At 51.1% G+C, this 22,971-nt stretch overlaps 1 protein-coding gene across 6 annotated transcripts in view; it reads right to left on the bottom strand.

Moving 5' to 3' along the window:
* The window catches only part of NDRG4 (NDRG family member 4), an 89,785-nt gene extending 74,413 nt beyond the window's left edge, over positions 1-15,372 (bottom strand). For 2 of the 6 annotated variants that reach the window (XM_054048719.1, XM_054048725.1), the window contains exon 1: positions 14,172-14,472. In XM_054048719.1, coding sequence (XP_053904694.1) covers positions 14,172-14,208 — 37 coding nt within the window. In that variant the 5' untranslated portion in view covers positions 14,209-14,472. Of the gene's footprint in view, positions 1-13,798; positions 13,868-14,171; positions 14,473-14,494; positions 14,627-15,023 lie in introns of those variants that run through there. The other 4 variants (XM_054048721.1, XM_054048722.1, XM_054048720.1 and 1 more) reach the window with 4 other exon arrangements.
* Positions 15,373-22,971: the final 7,599 nt, after the last annotated feature.

Raw genomic sequence — 22,971 nt, 5'->3', positions numbered from 1 at the left:
TCCCATTCCCTGCTGTATGTCAGGAGTGACTCTGGAGTCACATCAGTGCAGAACTGGTGCAAGTCAGAGGACAGCCAAGCCCTTTGAGTTGAGGGACAAAAGGGAGACAAACTGTAAGACCAAGGGCCAAATTCTGCCCTAAGCTACATCTATGCAACCCCACTGAGGTTATGGGTGCTCCAGAGGAGTAACTGAGGGCCAAATCGGCTCACCTGGAGTACAACAGAATTTCAATATCCCCCTACCAAGGAGGGCTCGATCTCAGGGGAGAAGTACTAGCCCCACTGAAGACCATGGCCGTTCCACCACTGACTTCAGTGGGGCCAGGATTTCCCCCTATTCTGAAGCCAGCCTAGAAGCCAAGAGGACAGAAGGGCTAGAAGCCTCGGCCAGTGGAGAAGTGCAGGCCCAAGCTGCCAAAAGCCTGACGGGGGGCAGGGAAGTTTCCCCAGGTGGGGATGTGTTGAGTGGAGATAGAGGAAGGAAGGACCAGTCAAGAGAGCCAGAGCCCAGGGACCCTGATGAGCTTGGTATGATCGGAGTGGCTCTGAAAGTGGCAAAGTAGCGTGGGCCTCTTTCACAGGACCCGTCCAAGTGCCTGACACGACAGTGGTACGTCACCGGCGTATTCGCTTGTGCCTGACAGGACCAGAGATTCGAGGAGAATAATACTTAGGCCCCTGTTATGCACCCACAGGGAAAGAAGGACCCAGGAAATTGTGCCAGGTTGCAGAGGAAGCAGGGGGATGGTACTTGCATCCCAAGGTGACAGACGTCTTAGAAACCCCCTGGCTTAGAGTCCATTCTGATCTCACTGATGCCAGCGTCAATCAGCTGTAACCACCATTGTAACCTATGGGGATTCAATGCTGCAAAATGGGTGTACCTCCATGGACATCAGTGGATTCATTACTCACCCGGCCATGAGATGAGAGTCAGGTGTAGAGCCCTCAAAACCCACCCATCCCAGAAGCATGTTTGGCCCCAGGGATCTGGTGCACTAGGCAGCAGCGAAGTGGTTGATGGATCCCTCTGGCTTAGGCCTCATGTCCTCTTCCCAGTGGAAATCTTTTCTATTTCGATTTCTTTTGACAACCCTGGGTTCCCAGGCAAGCGCTGGTAGGTCTCTACTGATTCCCACGCCATCCCCGCCTGGGTCCATGCAGGAGGCGAGCGGGGGTACCGGAGAGTCGCACTGATTGCTAGCCGGTGCCGGCTGGTTTCCTGGGTGTTCCCGGCAGCATGCGGCTCAATAACCCGACGTCATTTATAGGGAGAAGCACCTGGCTGCGTCAGCGCACCTGGACTGCACTGGGGACAGATCGTTCCTGTCCCATCCAAGCCCCTGACCACACACAGTCTGTGGCTCAGCTGTATCCATGGAAACGGGAGGACCCAGTGCAGACGGGATGTATTTTTAGATGCCAAATCTCTCCCCAGCTGTTCTGACGCGGGGCTTCACGCGCAGCCATTGCGCACCACGCACAGTAGAGGGCGCTGCCTGGTAAAGCTCTCTGCCCTCTCCTTTATAGAGCACTCCCTGAGTGACGTGGGGGGGGGGGATACGGGGGCATGTGTCCCCGTCCCCCCCCCGATTTGCTGCTTGGCTTGAACTGAGCATGCTCACACGGACGGTGCATGCTCAGTAACACTGCTGAAGCCAGTTGCCCTCACTCTGCTCTTCCCCCATCAGTATGCACAGGTTGTCTCTGCTCCACTGGTACCTTGGCGCAACCCCTTGCCACTCAGCTCCCCAGAGGAGAAGGCTATAAAAAGGATGCAACGGAGGCAGCAGCATGTGGAGGGATGGACTGAAATAGGAAAGAGCTGGAGTGAGAGAAAATGAGAGCTGACAAGGGAGTGTTCATCTGCTCCAAATGCTCTTGTAAATAGAGCTTCAGGCTAAGGCGGGTCAAACATTTTCCGTCAAAACTGTTGTTTTTTTTAATGCAAAATTGGATTTTCAACCAGAAAACGTTTTTGGGTGGAAATGTCTGCTCTCTCCTTTTGTTGTTGTTGAAGAAGTGAATGCCCAACCCAGAAATACTTTGAGGGTGAAATGTTGTTGTGGTGCCTCATGGGAGTTGTAGTATAAGTGCTTTGTGCTCCCATTCTTCTCTAGGGACTGAGATTCCCAACTGGACTTCTTCTCCCATGATGCACTGCAGCCATGCAACTGCACCACTTCCCCTCACCAAGAGGGTAGACTGTTGCATCATGGCAGATGTAGTCTGACTAGGGAGCCTGGCGTATAAAGAGGCTGAAGGCAGAAGCACCCAAACTACAACTCCCATGAGGCACCATGGTGGAATTTCAGAGTATTTTGAGTTTGAATTTTGCACTGAAAACTCTAAATTTTTCAGATAAGCTCTAGTTCCAGCACTGGCAACTCAGAGCAGAAAGTCCCCAGCTCATAGGAGGCTTTGGGCATGACTGCGATGGTCACCCTTTACAGAAATGTCCTGGGGAATTTAATAGAGAAGACGACATTAACAGGGTTCTATAGGAGATACTCTATCAACCTCTGGAATTTGACAGGGAATGAGCCCCTGCTACAGAATTCCATGGGTTGTCCAGGAGGGAGAGTTCTCTGTTCAGTTCTGCAGACCTTTTCCATAAGGGTCATCCCAATAATGAGGTGGTTAATGCCTCAATAAAGCAAGAAGGAGCTAATGCTGTACAGTGTGATGAGCAAACTGTGCCACAAATGGAGCCGCAGGCCCATTAAATTCAGCCCTGCCAACAAGGTCGGGGGCTGCATTTCCCAAGCAGCGCATGCAGCCATCTGTCAATGAGATTTCTGTGCTGAGCCCGTGACGTTGCACTCCATAATGTTTTATGAAAATATGCTTATGAGTATAGATATGATGCAACTGAAATATGCTTTATGCAAAAGGTCTCTTGTAAGGTATCATTACAAAGCTTATGATCTACTGAGTGTGATCATCCTATTTATTTGCATGTATTATGTCTATTTCTGGAGTTAGGAGAATAAGATATAAACTTGTATTACTGATGCAAACATGTTAAGTAGAAGCCATTAAGGGTGTTTCAGAATTAATCACCTATAAATGGCTCTGTTTACTTGCAAGCCTTCCTGCTTTCCTGAGAGTCAGGCTGGGAAGAATGGAGGCTTGGGGTCTCACAGGACATGTGAACATGTCACATGATACTGAAATCCATCTTAAACCTGGTGCTTTTCCATTTAGAAGGAGGGGAGGGGATCCAGAGAGACAAAAGATTCCTGCCTTGTGCCAAAGCTATAAAAGGGGGTGGAACAGAACAAAGGGGGCTGCCAGTCATGAGAAAACCCCTAGTTTCCACCTGAGCTGGAACTAACAAGGACTGTACCGGGGAAAGGATTGGGCCCAGACTAGGAAGGAATCTAGTCTGTGAAAGAAGCTTATTGGAACATCTCTGAGGGAAAGATATTACCTGTAATCAGTTTCTTAATGTATTAGGCTTAGGCTTGCATGTTTTGTTTTATTTTTCTTGGTAACTTACTTTGTTCTGTCTGTTATTACTTGGAACCACTTAAATCCTACTTTTTATACTTCATAAAATCACTTTTGTTTATTGATAAACCCAGAGTAAGTGATTAATACCTGAGGGAGCACACAGTTGTGCATATCTCTCTATCAGTGTTATAGAGGACGGACAATTTATGAGTTTACCTTGTATAAGCTTTATACAGAATAAAACAGATTTATTTGGGGTTTGGATCCCATTGGAAATTGGGCGCCTGGGTGCTGGAGACGGGAGTACTTGCTGAGCTGTTTTCACTTAAAGCCTGCAGCTTTGGGGGCATGGTCCAGACCTGGGTCTGTGTTGCAGCAGGCTAGCATGTCTGGCTCAACAAGACAGGGTTCTGGAGTCCCAAGCTGGCAGGAAAAATGGGCTCAGAGGTAAATTCAGCACATCAGTGACAGTCCCAAGGGGGTCTCTGTGACCAAATCACGTCACAGCCCCTGTGAAGACCCACACATGCCCAGCACAGATCCAGGGATTTTCTATTCTAGTCTAAGTAATTCTAATCTAAGGAATTATCCCAAGTGAGGGAGCATCCAGGAGGCATGCAACACACAGATGGTCGGTTAACCCAAAGAGTGGTGGTGCAGACCTTTCTCTGATCACTATCCCCCATCACCATCACTGGGCACAAGGATGGCTTTAACCCCTTTGACACACTTGAGCATGCAGCACAAGCAGCGGCAGCATGGGAAGCAGACCACAGCTCCACAACAGCAGCAATGACAGCGCCACGTCCATGGAAGGGTTAAAAAAAAAAACAAGTCTCCCCGATAGCTCAATACGGAAGAAATCTGGCACCTTCGACCCAGCTGGGGAATTTTCACCCAGCCCCAGTTCACGTCAGCATCATTAATGACAACACAGAGGCAGCTGATCTATCATACAGCAGCAGGGCAAGGTCGGGCTGGCTGGGCAGGCAGTTAACGCCTAGTTAATGGGCAAACCTCGTCTCCAGGATCTCCTAGTATCTCGGCACATTGTGAATGCAGCCAGCCAGCACCCCCAGGAAGTAAGGAATGAGCATCCCCATTTCACAGCTGGGGAAACTGAGGCACACAGCAGCAAAGCAGCTTGCCCAGGCTCATGCAGCGAGTCAGTGGCAGATCTAGGACCAAGCCCAGGCGTCCCAACTCCAGTACATTAAGGCTTGTGAAAGCCATATTCTCACCCTGCCTAGATCAAGTCCACAACAAGTGCAAGAGCCCCAACCCGTACAGCCTCATGGCATAATACATGGCAGCCTCCCTACACGCGAGAGCTCACCTAAGTCTCCATGCAAACAGCGGCGCGCATGCCCTGTGGAACAGCCCAGCCTGGGTCAGTTGCTTGCTGGGTCTCCTTCTCTCTAGCAGTGCATAGCAAAAATTATTTAAGTACATCAGAAGCAGGAAGTCTGCCAAACCATCAGTGGGGCCACTGGAGGATCAAGCTGCTAAAGGAGCACTCAAGGAAGACAAGGCCATTGCGAAGAAGCTAAATGAATTCTTTGCATCAGTCTTCACTGCAGAGGAACTGAGGGAGATTCCCACACCTGAGCCATTCTTTTTAGGTGGCTAATCTGAAGAACTGTCCTAGAATGATGTGTCAGAGGTGGTTTTGGAACAAACTGATCAATTAAATAGTAATAAATCACCAGGACCAGACATTCATCTAAGAGTTCTGAAGGAACTCAAATATGAAATTGCAGAACTACTAAATGTGGTATGTAACCTATCACTTAAATCAGCGTCTGTATCAGATGACTGGAGGATAGCTAGTGTAACACCAATTGTTTAAAAAGGCTCCAGAGGTGATCCTGACAGTTACAGGCTGGTAAGCCTAACTTCAGTACCAGGCAAACTGGGTGAAACTCATAGTAAAAACCAGAATTATCAGACACAAAGATTAACATGATTTGTTGGGGGAAGCGCTAACATGGGTTTTGTAAAGGAAAATCATGCCTCGCTAATCTATTAGAATTCTTTGAAGGGGCCAATAAATGTGGACAAGGGTAAACCACTGGATATAGTGTACTTGGACTTTCAGAAAGCCTTTGACAAGGTCCCTCACCAAAGGCTCTTAGGCAAAGTAAGCAATTATGGGATAAGAGAGAAGGTCTTCTCATGGATCAGAAACTGGTTAAAAAGATAGGACTAAATGGTCAGTTTTCAGAATGGAGAGAAGAAAATAGCGGTCTCCCCCAGGGATCTGTACTGGGACCACTGCTTTCAACATAAGCATAAATGATCTGGAAAAAGGCATAAGCAATGAGGTGGCAAAGTTTACAGATAATACAAAATTACTCAAGATAGTTAAGTCCAAAGCAGACTGTGAAGACTTACAAAGGGATCTCACAAAACTGGATGACTGGGCAACAAAATGGCAGATGAAATTCAATGTTGATAAATGCAAAATAGTGCACATTGGAAAACATAATCCCAACTCTACATACAAAACGATGGGGTCTAAATTAGCTGTTACCACTCAAGAAAGACCTTGGAGTCATTGTGGATAGTTCTCTGAAAACATCTGTTCAATGTGCAGCGGCAGTCAAAAAGGCAAACAGAATGTTGGGAACCATTAGGAATGTAATAGATAATAAGACAGTAAATATCATAATGCAGCTATATAAATCCATGGTACGCCCACACCTTGCATGCTGGCTATCATTTTATGGAAGACAATCATCCTCAAACTCCAAGGGATTGATGACAACGATGATGCACAGTTCTGGTGGCCCCATCTCAAAGAAAGATATATTTTAAAATTATTACAGGGATGGAACAGCTTCCATATGAGGAGAGATTAAAAAGACTGGGACTGTTTAGTCTGGAAAAGAGACAAGCAAGGGGGGATATGATCAAGGGCTAGAAATCATGAATGGTGTGAAGAAACAAGTGTTATTTACCCATTCACATAACACAAGAACCAGGGGTCACCCAATGAAATTAATAGGCAGCAGGTTTAAAACAAACAAAAGGAAGGACTTCTTCACACAACGCACAGTCAGCCTGTGAAACTCATTGCCAGGGGATGGTGTGAAGGCCAAAAGTATAACCGGGTTCAGAAAAGAACTAGATAAGCTCATGGAGGACAGGTCCACCAATGGCTATTGGCCAAGATGGTCAGAGATGCAACCCCATGGTTTGAGTGTCCCTAAGCTGCGAGATGTGGGGTCTGGACAGCATGGGATGAATCAATTGATAACTGTCCTGATCATTCCCTTTGAAGCATCTCACATGGGCCACTGTCAGAAGACAGGACACTGGGCTAGATAGACGATTAGTCTGACCCACTGTGGCCATACTTGTATTTATGTGGTCACTAGACCAGCTCCCCATCAATAGCTCTCAAGACGCTCTCCCGCAGCTCTCTGTACATAGCACGGGCCAGATAGGGCCTTCAGCTTTCTCCCATACCAATACACATCCAACCGCTCCATGAACCCACACAGACAGTGCAGTCACAAAAAGCTTGAAGTATTTGCAGCTTGCCTACTGGGTAGGGCCCCTGACTGGGAATCAGAAGATCTGGATTCTATTCCTGGCTCTGCCGTGGATTAGCTATGTAGCCTTGGGCAAATAACTTGGCCATTCCATGCCTCGGTTTCCCCATCTGTAAAACAGAAATAGTTACACTGGCCTTCCTTTGTAAATCCCTGAGATCTAGGGATAACCGTGTCTGGTAAGGCTGTGTATTGGAGGTAGAGCTGACTCATTGCAAGGTGTTTCTGAAGTCCGGGCCCTGCGTCAATCACTGTGGAGTACACACCAAGGCAACATGCTTAATTCAAACAGCAGCCACTTAACTAGCTCTCTGCCTGCCTGATTGGGACAATGGCTGGGGACAGAGATTCAGCGCAGTATCTTTCAATGGCGCTGAACAATGGATTATTGGTGTTGCTTGCCTGTTTAATTGGCACAGGAGGTGGTACGTGCAGCCAGTTTATATAGCTAACAGGAGCAAATCACAGTTTGCTAGCACGTGTTTCCCACTCCACTCTCCTCATCACGCTGCTTCCCTGCTCTGTTACGGCTGCTACATAAGCCCCTCTTACCCTCATGTGGTTTTCTCTAGCCTTTTCATGCTTTTTACGCCGCAAGCCATGCAATTCAAACAAATCTCGCCCTGTGAACCTCTGAGGACCGGGGGCATCGCTTAACAGGTGCTTTTCTCCCCTTCTGTCAGGATCTGTGCCAACCAAGGGGATTCTACCATACTAAATAATAAGGCCACCCAAAACTGCACTGATCAAGGGGATGTTACGGGTGAGACTTCAAGCCACAGATGTGAAGATGTTCAGAGCTGAAGGGGGATCTGCACATCTGCACCCTGGGAGCTCAAACAGCATCACTGCAGCATGTGAATGGCCCAGACACCAGGGTAAGAATGGAGGGTAGCACATTCGGTAGCTTTTCTGCCGGTCTGCAAAGTCCACGCATTCGACACTCAATGGGATGCCCCTAGCGTGGGCTCTGCTTGGGACATCTCACCTCCCACTGAACCCCTGAAATGGCCTCCAAGTTCCCATCTGTGGTGGGATACAACCCTGCCCCAGTGTTTAAACCCAGCTGTGAACCATGGCTATGTGCCAACCGTATTCTCATATGGCTCCTTTCTGCCTGCATGAATAGAAAGTAGTGACCCATGTTCTCCCCCGGCTGAAAAACACTAGGAGTAAGACTGCTGCAACAGCCGCCTTGCTGGGGGATCATCCAGTTATAACAAAGTTCTCCCCTGAGATAGTTTTATCTTGGATTGACCGACACCTGAGGGGACCCATCTGTGTAACCCACGTTACTGCCTTGGACCGAGCAGGGCTCTAGCCCAATTTAAGCAGTTAGTTCTCAAAATAAAAACATGATTTAAACAGTGTCAAAGGACACTCACGGTGTCAACAGGTCACCCTGGCAGAGCTACCCTCGCAGAGACGCGATCCAGGACATGGTTCCTTTGCTTGACAACGAGAAGCCCTGTTATAACGCAGCTGGGCCCTGACCACGTTTCATAGCAGCAATTAGACAGCTATTCAGATAGAGTGAAGAGATGGGCTCAGCGTTAGCTGTGAGTTCCCAGCACGCAGCATGCTGGGGGCACTAGAATACGCACAAGACAACAATCTACCTGCCTGAAAACTTGCTGACTGGCCCCCTTCCCTAGTGACTGGTGGGCACTCAACACGGACTCCCAGTGCTGACGTGTTGTATTCACGGAGGGGACTGCTTTTTAGCGCCTAGCCTTGTGCCGTAATCTCACGACCAGGCCGAGGTATCGTGGGGTCTGAGAACGGTGATGACTGTGTAACATGCAGTACGTACACTAGGACCAGTGCAAATGAAGAACAGTGCTACACAATCGATTTTATCTTGGCTCTTAATTTTCAGGCTTTTTGGACGTTTGAGGCAGACAAAAGGACTTGAAGGAGAATGGAAAAGCATTGTCCCTTTTAGCTGCTTAAGATCCCGGACCAGAAATAAAACAGCTTTATATTGAAAGTCGCAAACCAACGATCAGAAGGTCCATTCCCCCTGTGCAGGGCTCTGGGGGTCCCGGCAATGGCAGGTAACTTCCCCAACTCCTCAAGCAAAGCAGCTTTCAGTGTTTCTGGCATTTCTCCAGGCACTCAGCCAGCCACACGGCAGCTGGGGGAACACGCAGTCCTGCCAGGAGATGAAGCGGAGGAGAAACTCTTGGGTGGCTCAGCGTATTGGGGCTGGTGATTACGTTCTGCCAGCAGTTTGGATTCTCCGAAGATGGAGTAGTTGAAATGGTTTGGACCACAGTCAGCACTGCCATAAGGAGGTGCATTTCTCTACAATATTCCTCAACAACTGGTCAGAGGAGCAACACCATTCCACCAAGAACAGAGTCCCTGCCAATCTCTGTTGTCAGCCCCTCAACTCAGGATTCAGACCTGGCCCCAGCACAGAGGCTGTTTGAGCAGTATTTGTGGTCAGACTTCTGTGCTCTTTCTATCAACAGCCTACAACCCACCAGAGAGTGCTACTGACCTGCCCTCATGAGCAGGCAGGATGGGCAGCCTACTGCTAACCTAGGGCATCACATCTCCCCAGCAGATCTCCATGGCGATGCTCCTCCTAGGTGAAATCCTGCAGAGGCCACGCCTGCCCCCTCTTCTGTTCGACAGATACACGAGACTCCTGGGGAATTCAGCCGGCACCGCAGGCTCCTCTGCCACTGGTGTGCGGATGCCATCCTGCCTTATGCGTCTGTCTCAGCAAACGGCCCTGCTGTGTGCTCACCCACGTCAGTGCTGGCCACCGACAGACACCTGGATGAACACAGCTGACTGAAGCTCTGCCCAGAGGGGCGCTGGAAAGGGAAACCATCTGAGGAGCCAGCGACCTTCCCCTCAACTCCTTGAGGCGTCCTATTGCAAAGCCGCACGGCAGTACTGGACTTACCCCTGCTCTTGGATAACCAGGTAGAGACCAACCAGGAAAAACGTCTTTCCAACTTACCAGGAGACCACTCCTTCTCCTCCGAGGCCTGGCAACCATAACCCACCATGCATCACTGAGGCTTACCCACTGTAACCCCCACTACATGGGGCAAACAGCCAAGGCCACCCAAATTCCGCCTTGCCCAACATTTATCTGCCCACCTCCTGAGAAGGCCTGGTCATGGGAAGAACATTACACCCACACTCCGACTCAAGGCCTGTGTACTAATCGTAGTGGGTTAGGACCAAACCGTGTTATAACCTGGTCAGGGCACTGAGATCCCCTGGCACAGCAGACCTGCCTTGTAGATGGGGCCCCCACGTGTTGCCATCTTTCCATCCACAACCCTCCAATCCAGCATCACAGGTCTGAGACGCAAACAAAGAACAGCTACGGTAGGACTACTGGGAGTGGGAAACAGGGCATTTTCTGTGCGACGTTGGAGGTTGTGGAACACTCCCATGGAAAGTGTAACACTGTACTATCACCTGTCCACGTTCAGAGCCCAGGGCAAATCCCGCCGGAGTGCAATAGCCTCACCACACTACCCGGGGAGGAGACAAAGCAAAAGCCAAGTGACTGAACCCCAGGGGAGCCCAAGCGGAACCCATGTGTGCTTGTTGCTTATGCCTCTTATTTTGCTGTACTTCAGTCCTTAGATTCTGCAATGACTGGCTCTCTCTTACCACAACAAAGAGAACCTGCACTGAAGCATAGAGGAGACACACCCACTTGTGCCAGGGCTCAATTTAACTCCATGTAACACAGCCGGAGAGTCTGCTTCCAGGGGCTAGCTCTCCCCTCCGCCCACTGCAGAAAGAAAAGCCTCCTCGAATCTCCCTCTGTGTGTGTCAGGCAGAGAGTGCTGATGAATGGGCTGGCTACTGTTTGCATTATCGTAGCCCTTACAGGCTGCAGCTACGATCAGGCCCCATTGCGCCAGGCACTGTACAAACAAAGTGAGAGCCAGCCCGGGCCCCAATGAGCTAGCAGAATAATGGAGCACGCCCTGCCTCTGCTCCCAGAGAGACCCTCTCCTGTGGACACCAGAAGCAAACAAAAGGCAGCCATGTTGGGCTTTCGCTGCACCGGCGAACCACAGCCAAACAGAACGCCTGCCTACTGGAGAAGGAATAAACTGGACGTCAGGGAGGGACTATTTATTATGAAGCTTCGGGAAGGGTGCTAAGAACGGGAGAGTGAAAGAGCAGGGGAGGCTATAAAGAGCAGTGTCCCTGTAAGGACAGCGCATACAGATCACGCCATTACGCTCATGAATTACGACGCTGCGCTGGGGATCTTTGAGCTAACAGAACGGCTTGTTGGCTCTCCGCCGGTTCCGCCTGCCACACACGCAGGCACTGCCTGCCGGCACGGCGGCCAATGTGTCTGCACGCCTCCTTGGTGCCGGCCCCCTCTCCTTAGGAGTCCTGTCACGGAGTCTTTGGCCTAATAGAGCAATCCTTGATCGATGGGGAGAAACGAAACCAGCTCCCAGAGGAGCCAGGCCTGGCCCGGCGCCAGATGGAGGAGCGAAGGAGAGTTGGAGCAATGGGAGGAGGAGGGAGGCAAGGGAAGCATTCAGGAGGAGACCCCAAATCAAGAGAGTCTAGAACAAGGCCGCAGCGAAATAGGAGGCAAGGAAGTTTCGCCTCCATCCATTGCCAGTTGGGGATGGGGAGGTTGGGGGGAGAAAGCTTACATCAGCGCTTCACAGTCTAACCTGGAGTCCCTGAGGAGGGGACGGAGGGGGGCACCACTGGTTTAATGTCAATACCAAGGGAAAGCATCCTCCTACAATTCATCTTGGTCCCTTGCAGAGCAAATTTTTCCCAATAGGGTCTGCTCCGCTCCCCTCCCCACCCTAGGAAAGGCCAAATCCCCCGCCCCCCACACACACACACACTGCACCCCCGTTTGGACAGATCACAGGGCAAGGGACTCGGCATCATTCTCCAGCATCCCTCCAGTCCCTACCCCAAGAAGCCCAGGCCTGAAGGCCACCCAGCTGGCGCCAACATTCTCGCTGCGTTCACAGTGCCTTAGAAGCCAGAGGCGGGAGAGTCCCATGCCAACGGAGGATCGCTCCCTACTGCTCAACAAGAGAGCAGCGCGTTCCATGCGGGGCAGGAGCCCAGACACGAGGGGACGTGCGCACTTTCACGTCCACTCTGTCACGTGGAAGGCTGAGGTCTGGTTCAGTCTAGTCTGTGTCAATGGAACCATGTTATGGATTCCTGTTACAGCCCTGATCTTTCCTGATACTGTGGCACAATTTGGTCCCCAAAGACTAAATCTTCTTAGACATGCATCACGCAGCTGGGTAGGTGCTATTGTGAGCTAATGAGATCCCCAAGCACAGCAGCCTTGACTGTGAAGATGGGCCCTTTATTTACCGATTGTCTACATGGGCTGCAGCTATAGCTGCGTGTAACCTGTTCTCTACCCCCAATCCCCAGAGCTCAGAGCCGGAAAGAAAAAAAGGCAGCCAGACAGCGCAGGAGGGTTTGGAGCAAGAAAGAAAATAGACAGTACCCATGCCTATTCCAGCACCTTCCCTGCAGCAGTCCTCTATCCTGCCATAAGAGGGACCCTGGCTTCAGCCACGTCTCCTTACTCCCTTGGTGACACTCCAACAAAGTGGGTGCTCATAAAATCAGCAGATTATTCACCCCAGGTCAGCTTCCAGATAGCCTGTCTGGGTCCCTCACCACTTAGTCATGGCACCCTGGTAACAGACTGGGCAGCCTCCTCCCCCAGCTCCAGCCCTTACTGGGGTGCAGGGGATTGGCCTCTGGAGGAAACCCAGGCTCGCTTCAGGTCTGAGATGCAGGAGTGCTGGATTCTATTGACCAGAGCAAGTCCTGGTCCCACTCCGTGCCTCAGTTTCCCTATCTGTAATGCGCAGATAATGACACTGCCCTCCTTTGTAAAGTGTGTCGAGATCTACTGATCAAAAGTGCTAGAGAAGAGCTAGGGATTATTAAAGCAAAAAGATCCTACCGGAATAGCTCCACATCCTCCCGGTGGGGGCGATTACTGCAGAGTACTGCAGTAAAACCAAGAGTTAAGAGTTGTTCTTCGGATATACTTCGTAAGGCTGTGAATCCTGCCCCTCAAACATGGTGAGGCGCTGCCGGCGAACTCGGAGCCCCAAACATATTTGGGGCTAAATACAGACCCTTTTCTTTGCCACTTCACAGCCCTATCACAGGTCTGGCGCCCCAAACGCACAGTGCCCCCATCGCAGGGACCCACTGCCATAGTATACCCTGAACTGCCCAGTCACAGCATCTTGGCAGATGCCTGGGCTGTCAGCAACCAGAAGCAACACAGGGAAAAAGCCAAGCGAGATCCCCAGGTACTGTGGGCAGGCAGTGGGGCCCTTATGCAGCAGGGGAAATCATGACTCTCCAGCACCTCTTCTTCTCCCATCCTGTCTGAGGAACCCCGAAGCGGTATGGGGGTGCTGACACACACTAGGGTTTGGGATCAACGAGTGGTCCTGTGGAGGAGGAGGCAGAAAGCATCCTGCGTCACAGAGGGCATAGCTGGAGTGCCTTGCATGGAGAAATGGCCCCGTTCTCCATTCCCTAACGACCCCCTCCCCACAGCAACAGGCAGATTACCGAGCAGGATGGAAGTCAATACCCCAGACAAAGCTGCTGCCAGCTGACTGGCTGCAGGGAATTTGCTTGTCACTGAGGAAAAACATAAACTAGACTTACAGGGCATATGTAAGTTTCCAAGCACGGCACAAACACTAACTCGCTAAGGAGAAAAACTGCCCAAAAAAGTGAAAGATACCCAGGCTCTGAACTAACCTGGACTCCTGCAGCCAGCCGACCCACCCCACCGCCTCCTATTCAGGATTCAATACATCAGAACTCTCCACCACCGCTATGTTCTTGCAGAAAGCAATATCCCACCCTCTCCTCTAGACAGGCAGCTGACCGAGGGCTCAAGCCAGCATCTGATGATGTCTGCGACTGGGGATTTCCCCGACTCCCAGGATTTTGCCCCAAGTCATTATGCCATCGCAGTGTCACTGAAACTAGCTGCATCCATTTAAGATTCGTTGCTTGGGCTAGAAATAGGAAAACCCATTTGACTCTAGCTTAGAAAGTAACTCAGCCATCAGCCCAGCGGACGGAACAGTGCCTTCAGAATGGTGTGAAAAAAATATATACAAGTTACCTGTTAATAATTCTATCTTATGTCCCAGAACCTTCATTGTGATTCGTATTCTCCCAACAGGTGAAAATGGCAAGAGGGGGGGGAAAGCTCTTGGAGACAGTCAGTAGGGAAAATCCACTAGCGAGGGATGATCGGAGTCCTTTGAGCTCAAAGCAGCTTGGATCAGGAATGAGACAGGGCGCCTGGATGGAGTGGGAAGTGCAACATGGAGCATATGTGTGTGTGTGTGTGTGTGAGTGTGAGAGAGAGAGACTGGCTGTTCAATGCAGGTAGGTAGGAGCTTCACCCGTTTCACAAAACAAGAAAAAAAACCCCTCACTTACACTGCGGAAATGCCAGGCACTAAGAAAGCCGCTAGCCTGGCACTGCAAGCCTGGGTGAATCCAGGCACAGATGGACCGCCAACCCAGGCGGTGGGCTCGGAGACCAAACACCAGCCCCCCCACTTCTCGAACAAAAGAGCAAAGCTTTCTCTCGCCACACAATGTCTGCAAAGCGGGGGGGGAGCCCTGCTGGCAAGCCTGCAGCACCGAGGCGCGCCGGGAAAGCAGGGCTGCGTCCCAGCACCGAAGATGGACACCCACCCTTAAAGGCGAGGCTATCGGGGTGATGAAACGCAGCCAGATTTTACCTTGGAGCGGGAGAAAAAACAAGGCCCCGTTTTTAGGGCCACACCTGCCTGGACCAAGCCGGGGCAGAAGAGCCAAGAACTGCCCCCCCCCGCTTGCGTTTCCAACTCCCTAGGTCGGATCTGGGCAGAAAGTCTTTACTGGGGGAGGGGGGCGCCTCGGGGGGTGACTTCCAGCTAGGAGGTGGGGGGGCACGCAGGGGGGGCGCGCCCGCGAGACTCACCGGCTCAGTGCGATGCAGGGCGGGGGTCTCCGGTTCCCCTCTGCGCCTCGATCTTTGCAGCCGCCTGCTCCCCGGGCGGTAAGTCCCCACGCGCGGGCGGGCAGCGACCCCCGCCCCACCCCCCGGAGGAGGAGCAGCAGCAGCAGCAGCACCGAGTCGCCCCCAGTCTCCTTCCCGGGGCGAGGGGGGGCTGGGCGAGGGGGGGGCAGGCAGCTGGCCGGAGCCGGGGTGTAAATCAACCCACGTGCGTGGGCTTGTCTGGCTCGGGGCGGCGGGCGGCTGCGGCTGCTGGCGGCGCCGGGTTTGCAGCCAGGGGGAGGGAGCGGCTGGGCTCCCCCGGTTTAAATGGGAGATGCACCACTGCGTCAGGGAGGGGAGGGGGGGCGAGGCGCGCGCAGCAGCGGCGCAGGAAGCGGGCACCGTGCGCGCAGAGGGGGGGGCACCTGCCAGCTCCCCCCTCCCCCAGGGGAGGGGGCTCCGCGGCGCGGGCAGGACCTGGCTTCGGGCCACGCCGACACGCTCCCGCGTGGCCAAGGAGGGGGCCGGGTGGGTGGGAGCGCTCAGCCCAGCCCCTGCTGCGCCCTGGCCGCTGGGGACTGGGGATGCAGCTGGAGCCGGGACCGGGACCGGGACTGGGTGGGTGGGTAATGCAGCGTGCACTGCCTGGGCATGCAGGGGAGAAACCTGGGGGGCATCCAGACCCACACCGGCACCTCGTGTCTCTTACCCCCTAGAGATGATGGGGAGCCCCAGGCTAGGGCGCAGCCCCTCTGCTCCGAGCGAGCCCAGGTGCCGGAGCTGACCCTGCTCAGGTGCTAGTCAGGGGAGAGTGGCTAGTAGGTGCATCCTCTCCTGTGCCACCTCTATCCTAGGCCCGATACCAGCGTGCAGCCAAAGGACCTTTGTTTTTAGCCTCGGTGGTAGGGGCCTGGGCTTTCGGAGCAGGGGGATCTGTGTTCTGTCCTGACGGGAGCTGGGCAGTGACACCCATTACACAGCAGCCCAATCAACCCCCTGTTCCACCCCAAAACCCAGCACTCACCGGACCCAGTTGAACATTTTCAACAGGAATTCCCAGCAGGGATGGAAACGTTTCTGCATTACACGGTGATTGCAAAAGCCACCAACTGACACTGATTTATACATGATTTTTAAGCATCTCGTTTATTTCCCGGCATACATAAGCCACGGTTTTGGCCTAAGATCTGTCGGGTGCGCTTCCTTTGAGCAACAAGGAAGTTCTAGGCCCACAGCTCGCAGTATGTTAAGTGCTGTGTTTAGGCTGAGATTATAAAGGGCAAATGCTGCCCTCCGAGTGTGGCATGACCTGGACATAGCAGTAGTGGTGCAGTTACGCTGCACACGGAGGCAGGATTTAGGGATGCTGTGCAGGAGATCTGCAACTCTACCATACCACAAAGCTCCATGAAGGCTCTGTGTGTGCTATCAATATCTCCTGCTCCCACTGGAGCCAATGGGAGCTCAAGGTTCACATTACCTCTGAAGGAATCAAATTAACCACTCCCAGAGTAACAAAGGCATAATGAAGCCGAGACGCAGGAGCCCTGATGATCATGATTTTATAAATTTTAAGGCCAGAAGGGACCTTTATGATCATCTGGTCTGACCTCCTGCACAACGCAGGCCAGAGAACCTCACCCAGTAATTTCGGCATGAAGCCCATAATTTCTGTTGGAGCTATAGCATAATTTAGAGAAAGAGATCCAGACTTGACTGCAAGCGATGGGGATTCCCTTGCTAAGTTCTTGCTTACAGCTGTGACATTAAAGTCGCAACCTTAACAGCTTTTTGCTTAGAATGTATTTCCATATATTTAGGGTTTGCCATGTGACCTCAGGTCATTTGGTTGTAATGAGCTGGTGGTTCAGAAAATTACTAATGAATGACACCTCTACCCTGATATAACGCTGTCCTCGGGAGCCAAAAAATCTTACCACGTTGTAGGTGAAACCGCGTTATATCGAACTTGCTTTGATCTCCCAGAGTGCGTAGCCCCGCCCCGCCCCCAGAGCACTGCTTTACCACGTTATATCTGAATTTGTGTTATATTGGGTCGTGTTATATTGGGGTAGAGGTGTAGTTCACTTCCCTTGCACCAGATTCTGATCTCATTCACACTGGTGTAACTCTGCAGTAACAGCATTGACTCCACTAGAGTTACCCTGAATTTACCTGCGGATTAGACCTCTTGTCATAAAAATCCCAGGACTCAAAAGACCTTTTGGGACAAAGTTCCATAGAGATGTACGGAGACAGAAGCCACATGCTTCACCCTGTTCTCTCTTTAGCTGACCAACAAGGTTGCTCTAATACCAATTTATTGTGCAATGTCTTAAAATTACAAACGTACATCCCTGCAATGGGGAAACCTGTAGGCTGCTGAGTAGATTCATTCAAGGGTGGGTCATAACTTCTGATAACTCCCATTATTCTCACCACTCTCGTGAAATAAATGGCTGATGAGACACAAACTGTTGATATAAACATTTAATTCCATACTTGGTGCATCATCACTCATCTATTTTAATACTTTGTGTGTCACTGGCAGCCCCTTTTAATTTGAATTCAGCCCTTCTGCCGTATGAACAGAACATCTAATAGCTAAGTATCGGGGATAGCATTAATCTTCACTGATCAGTGAGAACTCCTGAGAGAACATGAAAACACAGAGTGCATTTAACCCCCCAACTTAGTGCCAGACAAGTCACCAGCAGTCACATGGCCTTAAAGTCTGCACTCTACGGTCAGTCATCTCACCATGGCTGGGTGTGAATGTCCTGGTGCTTAGGGAAAAACCTGGACTAACTCAACCGACTTCCAGGGACTTATACCCGGGTAAATAAAATCAGAATCTGGCCATCATCTCTGCACCAACTCGAGCCTTATTGAATAATAGAATAAAGGCTTTTAGATGGATACCCATGAAGAAGAACAGCCTGTGTGCCAGAAATAAATTACAATATTAATTAGACCTCCAGAAGCACGGGCTTTCTGTACAGTAAGCCAGAGAATGTAGAACAACACAGTTTGACAGCTACTTCAGAAACAGAGCTTGTGAAAAGAACACATCTGTTAGAAGGACAAATGTGTTGTGCACGGAAGTTGTGTGTTTAAAGAGGGAGAAGATGTGGTTCTGCAGTATGGATTTTTCCACATCGCTTTTCAATTCAGGTCAACCTAGCTTTTTCCACATTGCTTTTCATTGTGCTTTTAGTTCAGCCAAGCAAAGCTAAGAGGGTTGAATATTGGTTGGGCTCTAGAAGGAAGATCAGGAAGGCCAAGGTTCTAAAATGTGGATCCCAAGAAGACCTAGGCTTGAGGAGACCGATGAAGCCTGTCCCCATCTTCCAGGATTGGTTTCTAGAGGCCCAAGAAGTTTGAGTTCCAGAAGACAATGCTCCAGCTCCCAAAGAAAAGCCTTGGCTTGATTTGTCCAAGTCAATTCCTAGGAATTTGAGTTCTAGAAGTTAAGACCACCCGGAAGCTTTTCATTACAGGATTAGGACCTCCCAGAAGGCCCACCCACTAGAAATTAATTCCTGCTACTGATGGCTTGAGTTTTAGAAGTTTGAACCCATCTCAAGAAGTTTTGAGTTCCAGAAAGACTGAGCTCCAGCGTCCCTGGGAAAGGTTTTAAGTTCTAGTATTTATACCCACAGGGACTTGGGTTCTACACACCTTGAAGGGCTGGCGCCTAGTGACGGATCCCTAGAAGCAGTGACCGTTTTGTGCCACTGTACACTAAGCAACTCTGTTATCCACAGAAAGCCCCTGGCCAGGAACCTGAAATAAATGGCAATTTTAGACCAGACTGAGTGCATCTTAAGAGAAAGGACTTCAATGAGGCTGTGGAAACAAAGCCAAGCAGTGTTGTGGATGTGAAAACAGGGTGGGATGTCTGGAGCCAGTCTTGGGAGAAACATTCACGCGTTCCACGACAACACTCACCAGTGCTCCAGGCTAACGGATGGGCTTGATTGCAAGGCGCTGAGGAGATGGCGGCCTCCTAGGATCAGTGTTAAACCTGTTGGGCTCCTTGGAATCTCCTCGGATTTGACCTGGACCTCAGTGGCATAGGCACCAGGGGCCCTATTCTGATCTTATTTACAGCAGGGTCAATCTGGATTTACCCTGGTGTATCTGAGAGCAGAATCTGGAGCAAAGACACCCACCGGCCAAAACATTGATGAAATCCTGTCCCCACTGAAGTCAATGGGGATTTTGATTGACGTTAATGGGACCAGATTTTGGCCCAGGGAAACAAAAACAAAAAGAGAGTTGCATAGAAAACATCCAGCCTTTGGCATTCAGGGACTTCCTGCAGCAATACGGGCCTGATTCCCACCCCCACCCCCTGAGTATGTCCCCAGAGGGCCAGGTGGGATTGTACTTGGGCAGAGAGCCCGAGCTGCCGCCCACGTCACCATGGCCACACTGCTATTGTTGGTGCACTAGCTCAAACAGAGCTAGTATGTGTAGGTCTACCTGAGCTGGGAATATCACCTCTCAGTTGCTGGTTAGACAGCCCGGCTTTACGGTAGGTGAGATCAGAATTAGACCCACTGGCTTGGCTATACCATAACCCACCAATGAGCCAGCCAGTCGGATATCCTGTTGCCCCTGGGGGAGAACGCAAATGATTTGGAAGAAGGGGCAAAACCCCGAAAAAGAACATAATTGCGCCTGCTTTTTGAACAGTAGAACAGGGTGAAATTTCTCCTTGATCCCAGCCGGCGACCAGCTTTGTGTCTTGAAGCCTGACAGCTGACGGGTCTTGTAATTTTGTCTGTGCTAGAGGTTTCTTTGCAGAAACAATCAATCAAGAGATGTTCCTCCTTGCCAGAACATTGGCATGGTGCCCAAAAGCTGCATTCCAGCCCTTTCCAATACTCAGTCTCCCAACTGCTCCTTAATTCTTCTCCGAAACAGCACAATGGGGTCGACCTGTCTGGGGGGCATCACGGAAGTCAGGTGCAGGGAACAAGACATCCAGAGGCTCCCACTTGATTCACACACACTTTAGATGGAGGGATGTCAGCTCAGCCCCACTAAGAAAGTAATACCTGCACAGATGCTCCAAAACAGTGCTCATCGCCTCCCCGGCAGCTGAGGAAAACCTACGGCCCAGCTCCCATTCCACAGAGATCCTCACACCGGGGTTGGCCCGGTTCCGGATGAACCCTGCAAAGTCATGCACAGATCAGATCCAGTTTGGTTCCCTTGTCAGCAGGAAATTGTCCATCACAGGTTTGTCTGGTTGTTCTCCCACCTTGCAGTGAAAGCCAGAGGGGGAGGAGGAAGGGAAGGCAGCCAGGTGAGTCAGGGCTTGGTCACGCTCCATTGACTCAGCAGTGCAGGGAAGTCTGGGCTCCTGCCATAATTGCAGTGTCATCTGCCAAAGCCATCTTTAAACCTTTGCCAGGCAATAGGTTGAATGTATTAGTCTCAAGGATCCGCATGACAGAAATAAAAGGCAGCATCATTAACCCCCTCATTCCCAAATGCACATCACTGATTCTCCCCACCACACCCCTGCGAACAATCACGACATCAATAGCATCTCTGCAGCTGCATGGGCCATCTTAAGCAATAGTCAGGGGCGGCTCCAGGCACCAGCGCACCAAGCGTGTGCCTGGGGCGGCAAGCCGCGGGGGGCAGCATGTCAGTCGCCATGAGGGCGGCAATCAGGCTGCCTTCAGCGGCATGCCTGCGGGAGGTCCGCCGCTCCCACAGCTTCGGTGGCAGGTATGCCGAAGGCGCGGGACCGGCGGACCTCCCACAGGCATGCTGCCGAAAGCCACCTGACTGCCGTGCTTGGGGCGGCAAAATACATAGAGCCGCCCCTGGCCATAGTGTTGGGGAACTAGGCCCCGGCCTTTAGAATACTGCTGTAGTTTGTTTTACAATTATATAACCCAGGGCTACATCATTTACCAGGCTTTCAACACGTATCATTCACCACCTCCATTGACAGGCCCCTTTAATTTTCCAGGGTACTCCGAGTGCCAACACCCACACACAGCTACAACAGGGAGTACTGGAATGGTCTTTCATTGATGCGAAAGCAGCAGCAGGCTCTGTCCATCCCATGAATGACTTTTGTAAGAGCTCTGTATTGGGCAGATGCTACTGTGTCCAGGGATGGGCAAAGAGTGAGCTAGCTGCATGCCAGCGAGTGCATGGACCAAATCCAGACCTGGTGCAAGCTGGTGAGATTTAGTTGAAGCCCAGGGAGTTGCAATTACTTACACTAGGGCTGCATGTTACAGCCTGTGTACATGTAGCCTTAGAACAATCGTTACTGTCGGCTGTAGTAGTTTGCACTTATGTCCAAGGATCTCAAAGCACTTTACGAAGATCAGTTAATTTTCCCAACATTCCTGCAAGCTAAGTTTTATCAGCCCCATTTCGTAAACTGAGGCCCAGAGAGGCTGAATCCACGGTTGCCGATTAGGAAGAATGAGCTGTAGGTCTCGGATTCTTAACCAAAGGACCATCCTGCTTCCCGCAAAGTGGCCGCTGTTCCACAAGTTGCCTATCTGTGCTCCGAGGGCACGGGGTACCGGGGAGTTGGGGTCTGATCGGGACAGAGAATCTGACAGAGATGTTAGAATCTCCTGACTTCTGAGTACTTAATTCCTCAACCCTGACATGCATCAACGTTCATGTTTAGTTTCTCCTTTATTTAAGAAAAACAAAGGAAAGAAAATGTAAGAAAAGCAAAACAAAGTCCATCAATCCCTAGCTAATAGGTGTTGATTGGCTTTTGTCATTAGGCCACTGCCAGGGTCAACCCACTCCCCAAGTCCAATGCATTTAGGGGCCCGGTTTGGAGGCTTGCTCCCCAGACTCTCCAGGGGTATCCAGCCTGCCCTCTCCCCTGACCAGTGCTGTCCCCCACCATCTCCTCTAGGCCTCGTTTATACTCCACGCAGTATTCACCTCAGTATTTTCATGACTATGCTGTTTCTTATTATCAGACTCTCTCTCAAGGCGAGAGGCCTCCCTCCTGCACATTCACTTTCCTTCCTCTCGGCCATCTGCTTCTGTGACGGTTGCGTGGTAGTTGCCGGAGAAACCAAGACAGACGCAAAGGTGATTGACGGTACCCTTGGTGTCCCGGGCAGAGTTCTTCCAGCGAGGTCCGCGTCTGAGGTAGAAAGCCAGGGAGCTCTTTCAAAAGGAATGGACCATCCCACAGCAAGACGGAGAAAATGACCTTAAACACAAGGAGAGGAGAGGACATAGTGCATTGCTCTGGGACAGTGATTGCTAGCCCAGAAGGGGACACAGACCAGTTCTCAGAGACTTTAAGGTCAGAAAGGACCATCGTGATCATCTAGTCTGACCTCCTGCACATTGCAGGCCACAGAATCTCACCCACCCACTCCTGTAATAGACCCCTCATCACTGGCTGAGTTCCTGAAATCCTCACATCATGGTTTACAGACTTTACGTTACGAAGAATCCACCATTTACCCTAGCTAAAACCTGCAAATGACCCGTGCCCCAGGCTGCAGAGGAAGGTGAAATAACCCCAGGGTCTCTGCCAATCAGATCCAGTGGAAAATTCCTTCCTGACCCCAAAAGTGGCGATCAGTTAGACCCTGAGCACGTGGGGAAGCCTCACCGGCAGATACCTGGGAAAGAATTCTCTGCAGTAACTCAGAGCCCTGAGCAGGCATTTTCAAATCTGCTGTGGGGGGTTTCCAGTGAGGCAGATGATACAGAAAACATTCCAAGCTGCCCAGTAGTGGGCAATTATCAACAGCATCCCCCTCTGTTCATCCGTCTTGAGAGTGTTTGCAAAGGCGGCTAGGCTGAAGAATAGGGCTCTCAGCTGCCTGGGAAGAGGAAACTCCGTGTCAAGCTGGAGCTATATTGTAGTCATGCATGAGCAACGGAGAGAGGGGGCTCAAGAAGCTAC

This window comes from Malaclemys terrapin, chromosome 14, assembly GCF_027887155.1.
Source record: "Malaclemys terrapin pileata isolate rMalTer1 chromosome 14, rMalTer1.hap1, whole genome shotgun sequence".
Classification (NCBI taxonomy): domain Eukaryota; kingdom Metazoa; phylum Chordata; order Testudines; family Emydidae; genus Malaclemys; species Malaclemys terrapin.
The sequence above is the reverse complement of the archived record's forward strand: the minus strand, read 5'-3'. Positions and strand labels throughout refer to the sequence as shown.